This window comes from Indicator indicator, chromosome 34 (genome assembly GCF_027791375.1).
Source record: "Indicator indicator isolate 239-I01 chromosome 34, UM_Iind_1.1, whole genome shotgun sequence".
NCBI lineage: Eukaryota > Metazoa > Chordata > Aves > Piciformes > Indicatoridae > Indicator > Indicator indicator.
The window spans coordinates 2,155,907-2,173,355 of record NC_072043.1 but is presented as its reverse complement, the minus strand read 5'-3'; the positions used below and the strand labels follow the sequence as shown (position 1 = coordinate 2,173,355).

At 60.5% G+C, this 17,449-nt stretch overlaps 2 protein-coding genes across 2 annotated transcripts; both read left to right on the top strand.

Moving 5' to 3' along the window:
- The first annotated feature begins 2,132 nt into the window (after positions 1 to 2,132).
- MFRP (membrane frizzled-related protein) lies at positions 2,133 to 6,152 on the top strand. The gene is made up of 13 exons (XM_054395698.1): positions 2,133 to 2,186; positions 2,290 to 2,401; positions 2,654 to 2,782; positions 3,140 to 3,301; positions 3,382 to 3,625; positions 3,720 to 3,850; positions 4,007 to 4,132; positions 4,266 to 4,342; positions 4,481 to 4,629; positions 4,819 to 4,949; positions 5,430 to 5,564; positions 5,723 to 5,850; positions 5,928 to 6,152. The coding sequence occupies exons 1-13, from the start codon at positions 2,133 to 2,135 to the stop codon at positions 6,150 to 6,152; spliced, it is 1,803 nt and encodes a 600-aa protein (XP_054251673.1).
- A 3,004-nt stretch (positions 6,153 to 9,156) lies between these two features.
- C1QTNF5 (C1q and TNF related 5) lies at positions 9,157 to 10,574 on the top strand. Its single transcript, XM_054395696.1, has 2 exons — positions 9,157 to 9,382; positions 10,057 to 10,574. The coding sequence occupies exons 1-2, from the start codon at positions 9,157 to 9,159 to the stop codon at positions 10,572 to 10,574; spliced, it is 744 nt and encodes a 247-aa protein (XP_054251671.1).
- The last annotated feature ends 6,875 nt before the right edge of the window (positions 10,575 to 17,449 follow it).

Here is a 17,449-nt window from a genome sequence, read left to right as displayed (position 1 = left end):
GGACCCTGGCCCTTCAGTTGCCTCCATCTCACCTCAGGCAGCACATTTCCACCAGCTGCCCCATGCACACTCCTCAAAGCAGCCTGAGTTCAGGCCCAGACTCACAGACAGGAGGAAGGAAAATACTTTGTCTAATTTCTATGTATTTACAGTGGACTTTGCTCAGCCTGGAGCACCCTGCTGCCTCCTGGCTCTCCAGGGACTCGTGCTGGGGGTGCTTCGGGTGGGTTTTTGCCTGCCTCCTCATACAACGGTGCCTTAAACCACTTCGGGGAGCGGGAGGCCATGGCTGCTGCACAGGGGAGAGGAAAGGGAGGGGAGGACAGTGGCTTTCTGGGACCATCTGCAGCTGGGACGTTCTTCTCCCTACAACCAGGAGCCCCCTTGGGTGCCCAGGGGCTCGTGCCCCCATCTGCCCTGCTGCTCTGCCCTCCAGCTAGCAAACGCCAGTGGCCTTTTTAGCCTTTTCTCTAATTTATTCTCCTCCCACCCTGCCTTGCCTGAGGTGCAGCGGGAGGAGAGTTGGGCCTGACCCAGAGCAATCCCAGCCCGCAAGGCAGCGACACCCAACCCAGCAGCCCGACCTGCTCTGCCCTCGCTGGCCCTGTGGGCACAGACTGAGCACTCTCTGGCATCTTGCCCAGCCCAGGGCATCCCAGCAGGCCTCAGGGGAGGGCAGGTCCAGCTGGAGGCACTGCCCACGGCAGGTACCGGACTGGGGCAGTTGCTGCCTGGCAGGTGCCTTGTTTACTGTGTAAGCAAGATGGGCAGGAAGGGTCTCATACGAGGGAGACTCATGCAGGAATAAATTTTAGCTTGAACAGAGCCTTCTGTCCGTGTGCTTGTCTCTGGGTGGGCAGGTGAGGGACTGTGGCTCCAGCAGTGCCAGAGCAGCCTGCCTGTGTGTGGCTGCAGAGGCCCAGGAGCACTCAGAGAACCAGAGAAAAGTCCTTTGAGATCATCCAGTCCAACCACTGACCCAACACCACCATGGCCATCAAACCCTGTCCCCAAGTGCCATGGCCACATGGCCACCTCCAAGAATTGCTGACCACCAGCTCCCTGGTGCCGATCCCTGACCACTCTTGCAGCAAAGAAATTTTTCCTCCTCTCCAACCTAACCCTCCCCTGGCACAATTCCAGGCCATTTCCTCTCCTTCTATCACCATGTCCCTGGGCTTGCCTGAAGTAAGGGAGACGTGGGCACAAGTGGCTGTCCCTCTCCTCCAGCAGTTGCCTTTCCACCTACTTCAGCCCTGCAGAGCTCCCCAGAGCCCAAGCTCTTTCCCCAAAGCCCCTGAACAATGCTCCCTTTCTCCTCTGCTTAGGGATGGAGACGGGCACCGAGGCATTAAGGGGCAGTGGGAATTTTACCACTCTCAATTTCTTTACACTAAGAGTGGTGAAGCATTGGAACAGGCTGCCCAGGGATGTGTCTCTGAAGACATTCAAGATCAGCCTTGATGAGGCCCTGGGCAGCCTGATCTAGTTGGAGGTGTCCCTGCTGCCTGCAGGGGGGCTGGACAAGATGCCCTTGGAGGGTCCCTTCCAACCTGATGCAATCTGTGACTCTGTGAATGGTGGTGGCAGGGCTCAGGCACCCAGGACAGGAGGGACATGCTCAGCCTGGGCTCCCCAGCACAACCCCTTCAGTGCCACCCTGTGCTGGTGGGGAGCTCAGAGGCACCAGGCAAAGCAGTGGTACCTCCATGCCCCCAAGAGCAGGGTGCCCAGCAGGATGTGCTCCCAGCAAGCTGGGTGCATGCAAACCTTCCCCTTTAAGAAGCTGGTTCTCCGTGCCAGAGCCTGACCTCGGCATCCTCAGCTGAGCTGGATTAACAGGGTGAGGGGCAGGGGCCTGCAGAGGGGACTGCGGAGCTCCTGGGGCTCCCAGCACTCCCTGCACATCAGGCATGGCCCTCGGGGCTCTGCAGGGTCCAGCCCTGGGGCAGCACGGGTAGGCACAGCTGGCACTGCCTCTGCCTTGGTGTGTGGAGCAGGTGTCCCCACTCTGCCCTAGGGCCAATGGGGACAGCTGGGGAGGAGCAGTTGGTGGGGCAGGCTGCTCTGCTGGGGAGCAGAGTGTGCCCAGGAGGCTTCTAGCCAGGCTGCACTGGATGCTGCCCCTCACCATGAAAGACTTCACCGAAATCACTCTGTGCTCTGAGGAGCTGGACCACAGCAAGGTAGGGCTGGGGGTGTGGGTGCTGCCCTGGGTTCCCCATCCAGCCACCTGCAGCTGCCTGCAGCGTGCTTCCCCTGGTGCTACCTGTGCTCACTCCCCTGCAGACCGAGTTCTGCAACCCTGTCTTCGAGGGTGAGGAGCCCCAGGCAGCACCAAGCACTGAGCACCTGCCAGACAAGGACAGAGCCAGCCACACATCACCCCAGGATGGCCTTGGTACCCACCCGGGGGTTTGTACCCATGCCCCTTTCCATGGGGGGCCACGAGGGGCAGCCACTTCTCTGGGAGCTGGGTGGTGAGGCAAGGTCCCTGAAGAGCTCTGGGGCTTCTTTGGGGACTCATTAGCACCTCGGGGACAAGAGGTTGGAACGTGCCCAGCCAGGGCTCTGCCAGCCGTGTGGGGAGGTGGCAGGGTGGGGGATGGCTAACAGCAGCCAGGCTCTGCCTGCCCTCCTCCCCCTCCCACAGGCCAGCAGCTGTGGGGGCAGGCAGGCTGGCAGTACCGTGCTGACTGCAAGTTCACTTGGCTCTGTGTGGCTCTGATGAGCGCTGTCCTCCTCTTCCTCATCACCCTCCTGCTGGGCATCATCATCCACCGTGAGTGCCTGAGCACGGGGGGCTGCCAGGTGGGCTGTGGCCATGGGCTGAGGGACACAGAGCTGGCTCAGAGGGGGACAGCAAGGGCCCAGCCCACACAGGAGCTCCCAGGGTCCACTCCAGGGACCTCTCCCCACCTCGGGGAGCAGAGTGGCCCCATGCAGAGAAGCAAGGGGGATCTCCACCAGCCTGGGATGGTCACTGGGACCTGTGAGAGTTATGTTGGGACCTGCACAGACCTTGGGTAGGGAAGGAGCACAGGACATGGGGCTGGGTGAGCTTCCTAAGCCCCTTCCCCACGCTGCAGCCATTTCTCCCTGCCGGGGCTGAGCTGTCCCTGCTCTTCCCTGAGCACAGAGCTGACGTCCCCCCAGCCACCCAGTGCCCCAGCTGCAGCCCTGCCTGCCCGTGGCACCACCACCACCACTGCAGCACCCACCCGAAGGGACTTCCTGGACCCCAAAACAGCTGCTACCCCAACCCGGAGCTGGCTGCCCACAGCTGGCACAGCAGCACCAGGTAAGGCCAATGTGAGATGGTGCACTATGAAGGTGGTGCCCTGCAGCACCAGCTCATGCCCATGCTGTTGCCCCATGCAGCTTGTGGTGGGACGCTGCGGGGCCCCGAGGGCTCCTTCAGCTCTCCCAACTACCCCAGTCCCTACCCACCCCACACCCTCTGCATCTGGCACATCGAGGTGGGTCCTGGCCTTGCCATCCAGCTGAAGATGGAGACCTTCAGCGTGGAGGGCACTGCCTCCTGCCTCTTCGACCACGTGGAGCTCTACGACGAGCTGGGGGCTGGTGATCCAGGCTCTGCCCCAGCTCGGGGGGGCCCAGCCAGGTAGTGCCCCTCACCCCCAGGGACTGTGGCAGTGCAGGGAGGAGGGGGCAGCATCTCCAGGGGCAAGCAGTGTCATCCCTTGCTGTGCCCCCAGGTTTTGTGGCAACGTGGTCCCCCCGACCTTCAACACCAACTCCAACCACCTGAGGGTCACCTTTGTCTCAGACAGCAGCGTGGGGGCCTCAGGCTTCAGTGCCCACTACCGTGCTGTGCCTCCCAGTGAGAGTGAGCATCCCCACCCCTGGGCACTGCCAGGGCCCCTGCCTATGGGCAGGCAGTAGGAGAGCACCGAGGGGACTCCAGTAATGCCCAGGGCACCGGGGCAGGGCAGGGTGCCCATGGGATGCCATTGCCAACCTGTCCATCTTGGCTTCACTGCAGAGAGCTGTGCCTGGGACGAGCACCTGTGTGACCAAGGGCTCTGCCTCCCCCTGGGCTTCATCTGTGATGGCTTCCACGACTGTGCAGACAGGAGTGATGAGGCCAACTGCAGCCTGAAACACAAAGGTTGGGCCATAGCCTCCCCTGCAGCCCACAGCCAGCCGGTGGGAGGCAGGGACAGGGAAGTGGGGAGCCAAGGTGAAGGGATGGGGGCAGGGGCCCCACAGGGGCACGTGTGTGTGTCTGTGTGTCCCTCCAGAGTGCGGGGGGCCACTGACAGCCCTGGAGGGACACTTCTCCACCCCAAATCATCCCCACCCATACCCACACCAGCAGGTAAGAGAAGGGATTCTGGGGGGATGGAGGTGGGAGGAGGGTGATGGTGGCACAAAGGAAGGCAGCCTCCCACTGGGGAGAGCTGGGGGTGCCCCTGCCTGGCGTCACAACCATCCCTGGCTGCCTCTTGCCCTGCAGCTGTGCCTCTGGCAGATCTCAGTGCCCGTGGGCCATGTCATCGACCTCCACTTCCACAACTTCAGCCTGGAGTCACACGAGGACTGCAGCTTTGACTTCGTGGAGGTGCACGACAGCATGGGCACAGGGGCTGCCAGCCTCCTGGGCAGGTAGAGGCACACTCCTAAGCTTGCTGCACCAGCCTGAGCGCCCTGGGCTCCTGTGGCTCAGCTGGAGAAACTGAGGCACGGGGCAGGCTGGTGAGGAGGACCCTACCGAGTAAGAGATTTGGGGGAGATTTGGGATGTTTGACCACACTGCCCACTCTGAGCCCATCTCTTGCCCCACCCTCTTGGCAGGTTCTGTGGCCACCAGGTGCCACCCACGCTGACCTCCTCACGCCACGTCATGACCGTTCTCTTCGTGGCAGATGAGGGAGTAGCAGACGAAGGCTTCTTTGCCACCTACCAAGCTCACAATGCCACAGAGAGTAGGTAGCCAGGCAGGGGCACAGGCTGGCCAGAGGGGCTGGCGCTGTGTAGCCACTGTCCTTGGGGGTCTTCAGGGCCAGACTGGATAAAGCCCTGGAAAAAAAACTGCTCTCACCCTATATCTGACCCTGCTTGGAGGAGGAGGTTGAGCTACAGGCCCCTGGTGTCCCTTCTCACCTGAGTTACTTCATAATCCCAGCCCTGGGAATGTGGGCTGGAAGAGCTCAGCTGCACACAGGTGTGATCCATCACCTGAGGGCTGGGAATTTAGGCTCCCACTAAGCTGGGCCAGCAATGGCCACCTATTGACTATGGCTGCAAGGTGGCAGTGCCCTGCAACTACCCACCAAGCTGAGGCCAAGAAGAGCAGAGACAGGGGTGGTCACCATGGCAACAGGCTGACTCCCAGCCATGCCCAGGTGGCTCTCTGCCCATGCCTGAGCCCAGGCCCTGCGGAACTGGTCCCTGTTGTCTTACAGAGACCTGCAGCCCTGCAGAGTTCTCCTGTGGGAATGGGGAGTGCCGGGCACTGGAGTCTGTGTGTGACGGCTGGCACGACTGTCCCGATGGCACCGATGAGCTCAACTGCACTGGGGTCTCCTACCCAGCCTTTGGTGAGTGCCACCCCTGGGTGCTCTATGTAGTGCTCAGCCTGCCCCCACAAACCCACCTGGCCCAGGAGACACCCTGGCAGCTGGCCCATGACCCACATCTGCCCACCTGGTGGGCATCACTGCTGCTGTGAGAAGTGAAGCAGCTCACCCCATGGCAGGGTCTGTCTGTGAGCCTGTGGAAGTGGAGATGTGCCTGGGGCTGGGCTACAATGACACCTCCTTCCCCAACATCTGGCTGGCCATCCCAGACCAAGAGGGAGCTGCTGAGGTGCTGCAGGACTACCAGGTGAGCTGCAGGAGGGCTGCAGGGGAGCTGCCTGCAGCGCTGCAGGCTGTGGTGCACTCACTGCCACCTCCCCGCAGACGCTGATGGAGCTCGCCTGCTACCAGCACCTCCGGCTGCTCATCTGCAGCCTCTTCGTGCCCAAGTGCACCCCAGACGGGGGCGTCCTGCAGCCCTGCCGAGCTGTCTGCCTGGCTGCTGAGCTGCGCTGCCAGCAGTCCCTGGGGCTCCTTGGCATCCTCTGGCCCATCAACTGCAACATCCTGCCCGACTCCAACGACCCCATCGAGTGCTTCCAGCCCTGACCTGGCAACAGAAGAGGAGAAGAGGCTGAAGCAGCCACCTCCCGCCCCAAACGTCCCTCCCATCTCCTCCTGTTGCAAATCCCCCACTGCTGGGGTACCCTCCCCCCTCAGCAGCACCCTGTTGCCTGGCTCCTTGCCTGCCCTGGGGTCATGCCTTTGGCTCAGCACTCAGCTCAGTGCCTGAATGCCATGGGCTTGCCCACAGAGCCAAGTGCCTAGAGAGCAGGTGCCCCTTCCCAGCCCTGCTGCAGGGAAAGGTTTGTGCTGGAGAGGCTGTGCCCACAGGTTGGAGCTGTGCTGGGGATACTGTGCAAAGTCCTCCTGTCAAGCAACAGGATGGTGGCAAGAGGACTGGGCACTGCCTCCCCATCTTCAGCCAACCCCAGGTGTGTGAGAATTGGGCTGTGCATGGTTCCCAGCTCAATTCAGCCTTTTCAGGCTGTGCAAGACCTCTTTCCTGCAGCCCTCAGGTGGCTGCTAGCCTGGTAGGGGAAGGGTTAATGTCGCCCAACTGGAGCAATGCTGGCATGAGGTGAGCCAGGCTGCAGGCAGAAGAGCAGCCCAGGGCTGCAGTTAGCACAACAGCCCCAAAGCCAAGAGAATAAACAGTGTGAGCAGCTGAGAAACCCAGTGGAGTAGGTTGCTCATTTGGGCAGGGTCTGTGTGTGGCTCCTGCTGGATCCTAGGGGAAACTGAGCCCACGGGAGGGAATCTAGAGGGAAGTCTGAGCAGGAATGGTGTGGCACAGGGTAGGCTGCTGTGCGCAGGGGTAGCAGGCTGCTGGCTGTGTCCTTGATGTGCTGCAGGGCCCCAGGGAGGTGGATGGATCTTGGAGGGGCGGTCAGGCTGGCAGCCCCATTGTGCAAGGAGGGGATCCTAACCCAGCAAGGGCTGTGGCCCTGCTGGCTGAGCTGGCTTCATGCCACCCTGAAGGCTCCAGGCCTGGTAGCACCCTGTAGCCACAAAGCAGCTCCCAGATGGCCAAAACCAACAACTCCTTCACACCTTTTGGAGAGGGGAGCCAGGAGGCTCCCTGCCAGCACCCAGCCTGGTGCCCGAGGCAGGAAGGCTCAGCCTGCAATGTCATCCAAGCTGCTGTGGGCATGGGCACAGGGAGGAGAGAGCCAGCAGTGCCTGTGTGGCACAACTGGTGTGACTAGGAGCAAGACACCACCCTGCCTTGCAGCCAGCACAGTGCTGCCATTCCCATCCAGCTGCCTCTGCTCTGGGGCCTTAAGCCCTCTCTGCTCCTTCTCTCCCTGCATGACCCAGCTGCTGCTAGCTGGCTGCAGAGCGTGGGGACATCCCCAGCCAGAGGACTGCCCTGCTGCTCAGTGGCTATGTCCCTTGGATGCACTCGGTGCTGGAACAAGTTAAAGGCAGGCTGGGAGTGCCTTCAAAAGCTCTGCCACATGCTCTGGGTCCCCTAGGGCTAGCCCTGCTTCGTGGCATGGCCGTGGTGCTGCATTTCCACCTGCTTGCTTCTGCCTGGCACATCCCTGCCTGCTCAGCCCCACGCACTGCCCCCAGACCTTGCCCCAGCTCCCACTGCCTGGCTCCTGCACCTCCCTGCGGGTGCTCCCAGGGCTGCCATTGTCAGCCTGTGTGTGTCCTGCCACCCCTCTTGCCTCAGCTCTGCTGCGGGGGACACCCCAAAGGCTGTCAGACCTGCACACCCCAAAAACTCCCTCTTCCTTCTGCTGCTCCAGCCCTGCCCGCCTTAGCTGAGTTTCTCTCCCTTGGCCTTCCCCTTGCTCCACTTTCAATCTGCTGCCTGTTTTCTCTCATTTCCCTTCCTGCTGCCCAGATGAGACGTGTTCAGCCTCCTCTCCCTTCTCCAGGCTGTTTGTCTTGCTCTCCCTTCCCCCTGCTTGCAGCATTTCTGACACCATGGGATTATTTTTCTTTTTCCCCTTGTCTTGTAGCTTTTGGCTCCCAAGGCCCTTGATTTCCTTTGGAGTTTGGGAGGAGAGACGTGAGGAGGAGGGGGGGGGGAGTGGAGAGGCTGCTTTTCCTAGGGCCTTCGTCAGAGTGAAGTGGTCGGGAAGAGCTGCAGCCCTTCCACGGCGGAGAGCAGCGAGGTGCTGGAGCAGGAGCCGTGGGACCGCAGTGAGTGGGGCTAACTAACGCTGCCCAGCAGCTGGGACGCGCTGGGGTCCTGGCTCTGGCGCCGGGGCGGGGGAGAGACACTTTCCTCCTCCTTTTCCTCTTTGTTGCAGCCATCGGCATCCAGAAGGGGGAAGAGAGCGAGCAGCTTTCCCAAGGCAAGGCCACAGGGAGGGGGCCAGCGTGGGTCACAGGGCTCTGCTCTCGCCGGGCTGATGAAGGAAGAGCTGGGGGTCAGCAGAGTGGTCCCCGGCAGCAGGGTGGTCTGGCGTGGCCAGGGATGCTGTAGCCGTGCCCCAGGGAGCTGGCCGGGCGCGGAGCAGAGCTGCCAGTAGCAGGGGAGCTGCCGGTAGCAGGGGAGCTGCCGGCAGCAGGGATGCTGCCAAGGGCTGGGCCAGGACACAGCCCCATGTGCCCCCAGCTGCCACCCCCACCACACACTGCCCAGATGCCACAACCCCACTCCTCACACTGCTTGCAGCTCACATGCTGCCCTCCAGCTGACACCCCTGCCAGCACCCCATACACCTCCACAGCTGCCCATGCTGCCAGTGTGGCAGCTCCCACCCCAATCAGCCCCCAGCCACGACCATGGAGCTCCTGCCTCCCACACATGCCACACTCTCACCAGCCCCCTGGCCCTGGCACCCCCAGCAGCCATCCAGTGGGGTCTGCAGGACACTGTGGGGCACTGCCAGTGGTCGGGATGCTGCAGCAGGTGCTAGCGGCCAGGTCTTGCTGTAGGGAGCAGCCAAAAAGGCAAATGGGAAAGAAGGAAGGAACAATCACCTGCTGAACTCCCCAGCCCTGCCTGCTGAGCACTGCAAGCTCATTTCTCAGCCCCCTTCACTAAGCTTCCCAGAGCTGTTGCCCTTCTCTGCCTCCTTCCAGACCCTCCATGGCAGATGAGATGAAGCACCTCTTCCTCCTCTTCCTCCTCGGGCTCATCACCAGCTCATGGCAGATCGAAGACAACAAGATCCCTGGGCTGTGCTCAGGGCAGCCAGGCATCCCGGGGACCCCAGGGCTGCACGGGGGTCAGGGTCTGCCAGGCAGAGATGGACGAGACGGCCGGGACGGGGCGATGGGAATGCCAGGGGAGAAGGGCGAGATGGGCCCTCCTGGTAAGAAATGAGACATCCCAGCTGGGGAGGGAGACCTGCTCTACCCTGGCTGTGGGGAATCCCCTAATGCCAAGGGGTAAGCCTTGGATGCTGGCACAGCCCCAAACCAGGAATGAATCCTGCAAAAGTGCTCCTTTCATGCCACCACCACCTCTTTGGTCCTGCCTGTGATGATCCTGTGCTCCTGCAACAGGTAGCAGCTCCCTGGCACTGGCAAAGCTTCGTTTCTCCCCAACCCTACTGCCACCCCTCTCTTCCCCTCCCTGCTTTAGGAGGTCCCACCAAGCTGTCTCCAAAACACAGCTGCATCATCCCTGCCCTGGCTCCTGGGCTGGGGTATCTCCCATCCTGCAGGGTGTTCTCCAACTTCCTCTTGCTGCTAGGCCCACTCACCGTGTGCCCCTTGCCCTTGGTTGTTCCCCAGGTAGAGAGCTCTAGCCAGGGCAGGCATTCACCACCCACATCCCCTAGGAGCTGGCACCCTGAGGGGATGCCCCTCGCCCTTGTGTTGTTCCCCGGGTAGAGAGCTCTGGCCAGGGCAGGTATTCACCACCGCATTCTCTGGGAGCTGGTAGCCCTGAGAGGATTGGGGCTGGGGGGAGCTACGTTGGCAGGGAGCCGTGCCGGTGGGCGGCGGCTTAGAGGTAATCCTGTGCCCTTGCTGCCCGCCCCAGGAGCCCCCGGTGCCCGCGGGGACGTGGGCAGCCCCGGCAGGGACGGTGCGCAGGGCGAGAAGGGGGCGCAGGGCGCATGTGCGGTCGCTCCGCGCTCGGCGTTCAGCGCCAAGCGCTCCGAGTCGCGCAGCCCTCCGCAGCCCGACCAGCCCACCCGCTTCGACGTGGTGCTCATCAACGAGCAGGGCCACTACGACCCCGCCACCGGCAAGTTCACCTGCGAGGTGCCAGGCCTCTACTACTTCGCCGTGCATGCCACCGTCTACCGTGCCAGCCTGCAGTTCGACATCGTGAAGAACGGACACTCCGTCGCCTCCTTCTTCCAGTACTACGGGAACTGGCCCAAGCCTACCTCGCTCTCGGGGGGGGCCCTGGTCCGCCTGGAGCCCGAGGATGAGGTGTGGGTGCAGGTGGGCGTGGGGGACTACATTGGCTTCTATGCCAGTGTCAAGACAGACAGCACCTTCACCGGCTTCCTCGTCTACTCCTACTGGCAAAACTCTGCCGTCTTTGCCTGAGCCTGCCCTCGGTGCTGGGCAGGGCCGGGATGTGTCCCCTTCCTTCAGCCATGTGCTGGGGAGCTGGGACATTGGGACCCTTGCCCTGTTCTGCTCCTACCACTGGGCAAAGGGCAGGACTGTGCTCCCCCTGCTGCCCTGGGGGGGGTGAGGAGCATCCCTTCAGCAGCCCTGTACAGGAGCTCAGTATTACCTTGGGTGCCAGGCTCTGGAGCAAGATGCCCACGCCAGGGAGCTGCAATAACCTGGTTGTGGTATGCTACTTGCCACAGCCACCTGGGCACGCAGCCTAGCCTCACCGGCACGGGCACAATGCCCTGGCCATGCTGCCAGCTTCTCTCCATGTGCAGAGCGAGGTGGGCTGCCTGGCCGCTGGCACGGCGAGGTGCCCGCTCTTGGCACGTCCCAGGGCTGGCAGCTGCCCTTCCTGTCACCCTGCTCTCTGCCTGCCGGCTGCCTTCCCCTGCCCCTTCACCCTCCATAAAGGGCTCCTTGGCCATACCCTCAATAAACAGCTCCTCAGCCACGCGTGTGCTTGCTGCGTGTGCCCGCCCGCCGCCTCCTGGATGCTAGCACCCCTCTGGTACTGGGTGCTGGGGCTGGCCGGAGCAGCGAGGGGTACCAATGGGGCCAGCGCCGTTCTGCCCCGGGGAGGTCGCGGCCCGGGGACCGGGAGGGAAGGACAGCAGCCACTAGATGGAAGCATCAGCATCCCGTAGCGAGGGACACACAGCGGCGACACGGCCCTGTGCCAACCCAGACCTCCGGGAGGGCAGCGTGCTCGGGGACCACCCCCTCCAGGTGCCCTGGCTCCTCGCGGCTCGACGGCGAGGACCGACGCTTTGCCGGGCGCGAAGGCCTCTTTGCAACCGGAGCCACCTCGGTGGGAGCAGGCTCGCCCGGAGCGAGGCAGGGACCCTGGCGCCCGGCTGGGGGAGCCGCTGGCCGCACGCTGCCAGGAAGGGGCTTGCGGGGTGCCCATCCTGCCCGCCCCGCTGCCAGCCCCGCGCTGCGGTGTGGACGCGGTGACCCTCCGCTGAGGAAGCAGCCTATTTATAAGCTGGGGAATGAAGACCTTCCTCATGCCTGCCCAAAATAGGTCCCTGCGGGGAGCAGCCAGGGAGGGGGCTTTTGGCCAGCGGCCGAACTCCTTAATGGGTCCTGCTGCTGGAGCGGGGCGGGCTGGGGATGGCTGCTCTGCTCGACCATGGGGTGGCAGCTGGGCTGGGCTCTTCTCCTGGCAGTGCCAGCAGGCACTCACCAGCCCTGAACCCACTTTAGATGGCAAGACAGCTTCTGTCCTCTAGCCCTGCTCCCTTGCTGCCCCTTGGGCTGTGCTGCATGGAGCCCCCAGGACTGTGGCCATGCCCTCCCTGGGTCAATAAACCTTGACAGCATGCTCACCTGGTTTGGAGCTGGCAGGCTGGCAGCAGCCATAGGGCCAGTCTGTGTGCCCCTGTGGAAAGCCAGCACCACCTCCAAAGGGGGGTGCCCACCACTCCACAGCTCCCCACCCTGGGACTGGGGACCACACAGGGACTTGGCCTGAAATTGTGCCAGGGGAGGGTTAGGTTGGAGGTGAGCAAAAATTTCTTTGCTGCAAGAGTGGTCAGGGATTGGCACAGGCTGCCCAGGGAGGTGGTGGAGTCCCCATCCCTGGAGGTGTTCCAGAAACCTGTGGCCATGGCACTTGGGGCCAGGGTTTGGTAGCCATGGCAGGGTTGGGTTGAGGGTTGGACTGGATGATCTTGGAGGCCTTTTCCAACCTAAACAGTTCTATGTTTCTGTGATTCTATGACCTGGGGCCAGGGGCATGGCACTCTGCAACCTGCCTGGCTGGGGGTGGCTGCGCAGTCAGCAGTGCCAAGGGTGACTCCCAACACAGTGGTCTGTGGAGGTGCTGTGATGGGGATGGGGGTGAAGCCTCTCTCCTCCCTGGGGTCCCCAGGGGCTTTGCTGGCCATTTTTTAGGCTCCTCTTCCCAGCCCCAGGTGCAGGATTGGGTTGCAGCGGAAGCCTCTGTTTGGGTTGCTGATGGCCTTTGCTGTAAGCAGAGCTGCTCAGGGCAAACAAGGCAGCAGAGCAGATCGATGGCCCAGGGCTGGCTATTCTGGGAGGAGGAAAATTACTTTTTCTTGAAATGGAGACAGGGGAGGTGTGTGGGGGCTGGGAGCATCCTCTGGTCCCCCTGTCAGAATGTTAGCTGGGAGAGCAGCTAACAGAGGCCACCACAGACACAGCACTTGGCACGGCAGTTTCTGAGCTCTGCTTTCTTTGAGGTGCTCTTCTCTTCTGAACACTTTGTCTGGGGTTACTGGGAATGCTCTGAGGAATACAGGTGTGCTTGCTGCTGCCTGGGGAGCATGAGGAAGAGGATAAGGAAAGGGTAAGGAAGAGAAGGCTCCAAGGACACCTTATTGTGTCCTTCCAGTATCTGAAGGGAGCTATAAGAAATCTGGGGAGGGACTTTTTAGGGTGTCAGGGAGTGAGAGGACTGGGGGGGATGGAACAAAAATACAAATGAATAGATTCAGATTGGATGTTAGGAAGAAATTCTTCCCCATGAGGGTGGTAAGACACTGGAACAGGTTGCCCAGGGAGGTGGTGGAAGCCTCATCCCTGGAGGTTTTTAAGGCCAGGCTGGATGTGGCTCTGAGCAACCTGCTCTAGTGTGAGGTGTCCCTGCCCATGGCAGGGGGTTGGAACTGGATTGTCCTGGAGGTCCCTTCCAACCCTAACAATTCTATGATTCTATGCTAAGGAAAGGAAAGCCACAGGAGCCCTTAACTTCTGGGAAGTTTCTAGTAACCTCTAGCTGCTTCTGATGAGCTCTTCCAGGTGCTGCACCTGAGGAAGAAGTGCTCAAAGCCCCATTTCCAGCTGTGCCCAGTTTAGGGAGGGACAAACCTTCCTTAGCCACTGCAGTGGAGAAGCCTATATAAGAGCCAGGCTCAGCACAGGAGCTGTGGGGCAGTTGGCAGAGGTGGCAGTTAGTGGATTGGTTTTGAATTTTGGTTTGTTTTAAAAGAAACAAAAAGTGGCAGCACCTCTTCTCAGAGCAGCACACACATCATGGGTACACCAAGGTCACAGCTCTCAGCAGCCGTTGGAGCAAATCTTCCTGCAGTGCTGGAGGACACAACCCTGAGCTGCAGAGGGTGCTTGGGGCCAGTTGCTGGGGCTGGTGCAGCTGGCTGGCAGCCTGCAAGAGGTGTGTGGTGGTGCTCGTCTTGGAGCTGTTCTGTCACCTAGAAGAGCTGCTGGAGGAGGTCAGCAGGCTGCATGGCATCAGGGAGAGCATGAAAAAGATCAACTGGACCATCTCTGAGACCCTACAGCTATGACAGCCTAAGCCCTGGGCAAAGAGTGCACCTGCCAGGTTTGGAAGTGGAAATGTCCTTGCTGGTGAAGGTTGTCCTAGTGACTCCTGGCAGTGCTCCACCCAAAAGCTTGTGGTTATGGCATAGGTTCAGCACCTTCATCGCTGACAAAGTGCAGGGAGTGCTCTGCAGTCATCTTCAGGTGACCTCTGCCAGCAGGCCAGCTGACCTGGTAAGGAGAGACTGGGAATGGCAGGGGAGGGAACAGTCCTCACTCAGGTGGGGATGTGGTGGATGGGGTGGGCAGGAGTGGTTGGGGCTGGAGCAGGCTGCTCAGGAAGGTGGTGGAGTTGGCTCTTTAGGACATGGTTTAATGGCCATGGTGGTCTTATGTTGACTCAATGATCTTGGAGGTCTTTTACAACCCAAACAATTCTATGATCTCGAGGTCCTTGCCAGGCTCAGCCCCTCGGTATCCCCGAGGTCTCTGAGGTGCTGGGATTGCCCTCACGTTCAGGGAGCTGCTGTGGCTCCCCGAGCCGAGCTGCTAATGAAGGGAGCAAAGCTGGTGCAGAGGAGCAGCCCAAAGGCCCCCTGCCGTTCTGCTGCTGATCATCACCTGCTCCCTCCCTCTGGGCCTGATATCCGTAGCTGCTCCTGCTGCTGTGCATCTGCAGTGAGCGTCTGTGCTGCCAGCTCCCTGCCGTCAGGCAGACGATGGCTGCTGGCCCCAGGCTGGGACGAGCAGCTCATTACGACTGGGATATTGCAGCCAGGCTGACAAAGGGATCCTGGGGACACAACCAGGGCCTGGGGTGTTTGAGACTGGCTGCAGCAAGCTGTCAGCCCCCACTGGTGCTAAACTGGAGTAACCCAGCAGCAGCATGCTCCTCCCTCCTTGGGGAAAAGATTGTGATGGGTCAGACCAGCCCACTTGGCTCATGCATGAGGCTCCCGAGCAAGCTCTGGAGTAGGAGGATTGCAAATCTTGTGCCCTGGACTGCTCTGTGGGCATTGCTGCTGAACACCCCCCTCGATGCCAGAGAGCAGACAGGTCTGGCAGGACTGGCCATCAGTGCTGGGGACACTAGAGCTGCCTGTTAGCTGAAGGGGGAGCTGCATTTTTCTCCTGCAATTACCTGCTGCTTGGCCAGGGCATGAGCTAAGCAGCTCACTCCTTGGCTCCAGGGGGAAGGCTGTGTCCTTCACATCATGTCCTTGCCTGGCAGGCTCAGCTGCAGCAGGCTGAACACCCTCTGCATCTCCCACTAGTGGGGCTGGCTGAGGTGGGGGTGGGCTGGGAGCACCCTGCCCTTGCAGGGGATGGCAAACATTCTCCTGCTGGCCCAGACCCCCCCTGCCCTAGGGCAGCTCTGCAGCCTGCCCAGGTCACACACCCTGGAGCATGAGAAGGATGAGCAGTGCCTCTGTTCCCCTACCTGCCACCCATCTGCAGTCAGACCTGAACAGGGCTCAAGTAGGCTGCCAGCAGGGCCTTCTTCCCTGTGCCCACACTGTGCCTGGCAGAGCTATGCTCCTGCAGCAGATGTCCATCTCTTTCTGGCCTCCCAGGAGCCACTCTCTCCCCTCCACGTTTTCATCTTGGTTAAAATTAGCTATCTGGGCATGGGGCTGCCAAGGCAGGTGAGTTCAGGGCAGGGTGAGCCAGAACTCCTGGGGTCTTTGCCCATCAAGGCCCTGAAACATTTTTCCAAGCAATTTACAAGGATGCTGGAGAAGCAGAGGGTGCTTAAAAGCAGACATCAAGTGCCAAGAGCTCAGACCCTTGCCAGGGAGTGGTTAATTCCTGCAGCAGATGAATCTAACCAGTGGCCCAGCACTGCTGAGCCTGCCACAGCCTTTTTGTGAGGCAGGACCTGTGCTGCTCCACAGCTCCTGGTGCTTTAGGTGCTGTCTTCAGCCCTGGGACAGTCAGCCTTGCCAACACCCTGCCCTGCAAGCAGCAGGACTGAGGTGCCAAGGACACGTGGAAGCAGGGAGTTGTATTGTTGTGTGTGTTCCTGCCAGCCTGGGATGTGCCTCCTTGCATACCCACAACCAGCTCCTCTCTCTGGGGGTTAGAAGGGCAAGGGGTGGGGGGCTACACCCCCTGAAAGCTTACCCACTGTGTCTTCAGGTATGGATTCATCTCCTGGGTGCCAGGCTTTCCCTGTGCAGCAGCCTGGCTGCAGGGGATCCCCCCAGCACCCACAGACAAGTAGCCCTGAGCTCGCTGGAGGTCTTGGCCCTCCAGTTCTGATGCCTGCTGAAGAGTGATGAGCTTCCTCTGGAGCCCAGCAGAGAGGAGGCTCCATCCCCACAGAGAAAACCCTTCCCAAGAATGAGGCAGCAGACAGCTTTTGGTAAAGAAAGCTTTAATCTGCTTAGTGCCTAGTCCATTGTGCAATGAGTTAAGGCAAAGCTTTCTCTTTATAAACAGGCAACAAACCAAACAGGCTCTAAAACAAAAAATGTGACTGCTAGAATAATTAAAAAAAAAAAAAAGTATGGGGAGGGTTGGGGGGGGAACTGCAGTCCTGAGGTGTCCTTTCCCCTGTAACATATTGGAAGCATTGCACTCAGGAGCTATGAGCTGGTCCCAACTGAACCCCACTGCCTGCAGCCAGAAGCATGGGCACACTCCCAGGTGTCTCCAGAGGTACACTCAAGAAGGCTGCAGCTCCATCTCCTCTTGAGGAGGACCTCTGGAAGTGCCTGGGACAAACTGGGCCTTGTAGGGTTATACTCACTGCTGTACCAAGGGCTTGGCTACTCAGCTGCAAGTGTCACTGGCTATAGCCATAGGGGAGGTGGCTGGAGAGAGCAAACCATGGGTGGTGCATGTTTTGGGAGGTACAGGGACAGGAATCAGGGAGATGGGGTTTAGGCCCGGAGCCAGAGTGGCTAGGGTTCTGAAACACCCCAAGAACCCTGGCCTTTTCCATCTGAGAGCCAGGCTCAGCCCTCTGACAGCAAAGCCTAAAAAGCTGGAATGTGCTCATTGCTCTCCTAGGATGTTTGCAAAAGGAGCACCCTCTTCCCTTTCAAGGGAGCTGCCCAACTTGGAGGGTGGGAGGAGGAAACAGAGGCCTGATTGCACTCTACCAGGTAGTCTTCTGGTCAAACCTTGGGGAAAAACCCTCCCTTGCCTTGCAACAGACCCTGTGATTCCCAGGAGGGCACAGCCTTTAACCTTTACATCAGCTTTGACTAGGAGGGACCCAGAGCATCTTTCTACACTCTGCTCTGGATCTCAGATTGCTGCAGGCTCAAGGCAACAGGCCCTGAAACTGCAAAAGCTGTTAACCACAAAAAAAAAAAAAAAATTCTCTTTCAGCCTGCTGCAGAGATCAATAGCTCTGCTTGCTAGCAAGACCTACAACCCAGCAGATCTGCCTAGCAGGCACTCCCAGCAGCCTTCTGCCTTTTCAGCACCATCCTGAGTTCTTTGGAAGCTGCTTAAGGCAGCCCTGGGAAGTTCTGCTTCCTGCCAGAAGGCAGTCAGGGGTGCCCTTCAGCAAACTGAAAATGAGCTGAGCTGCCCACCCCTTGGGC

Excerpts from the sequence above, each read along its gene's own strand:
- MFRP (XM_054395698.1), top strand. The coding sequence starts at position 2,133 with ATGAAAGACTTCACCGAAATCACTCTGTGCTCTGAGGAGCTGGACCAC. Across the intron at positions 3,302-3,381 it reads AGCTGGCACAGCAGCACCAG|CTTGTGGTGGGACGCTGCGG; the intron begins GTAAGGCCAATG and ends TGCCCCATGCAG. Across the intron at positions 4,343-4,480 it reads ACCCATACCCACACCAGCAG|CTGTGCCTCTGGCAGATCTC; the intron begins GTAAGAGAAGGG and ends CTTGCCCTGCAG.
- C1QTNF5 (XM_054395696.1), top strand. The coding sequence starts at position 9,157 with ATGGCAGATGAGATGAAGCACCTCTTCCTCCTCTTCCTCCTCGGGCTC. Across the intron at positions 9,383-10,056 it reads GGGCGAGATGGGCCCTCCTG|GAGCCCCCGGTGCCCGCGGG; the intron begins GTAAGAAATGAG and ends TGCCCGCCCCAG.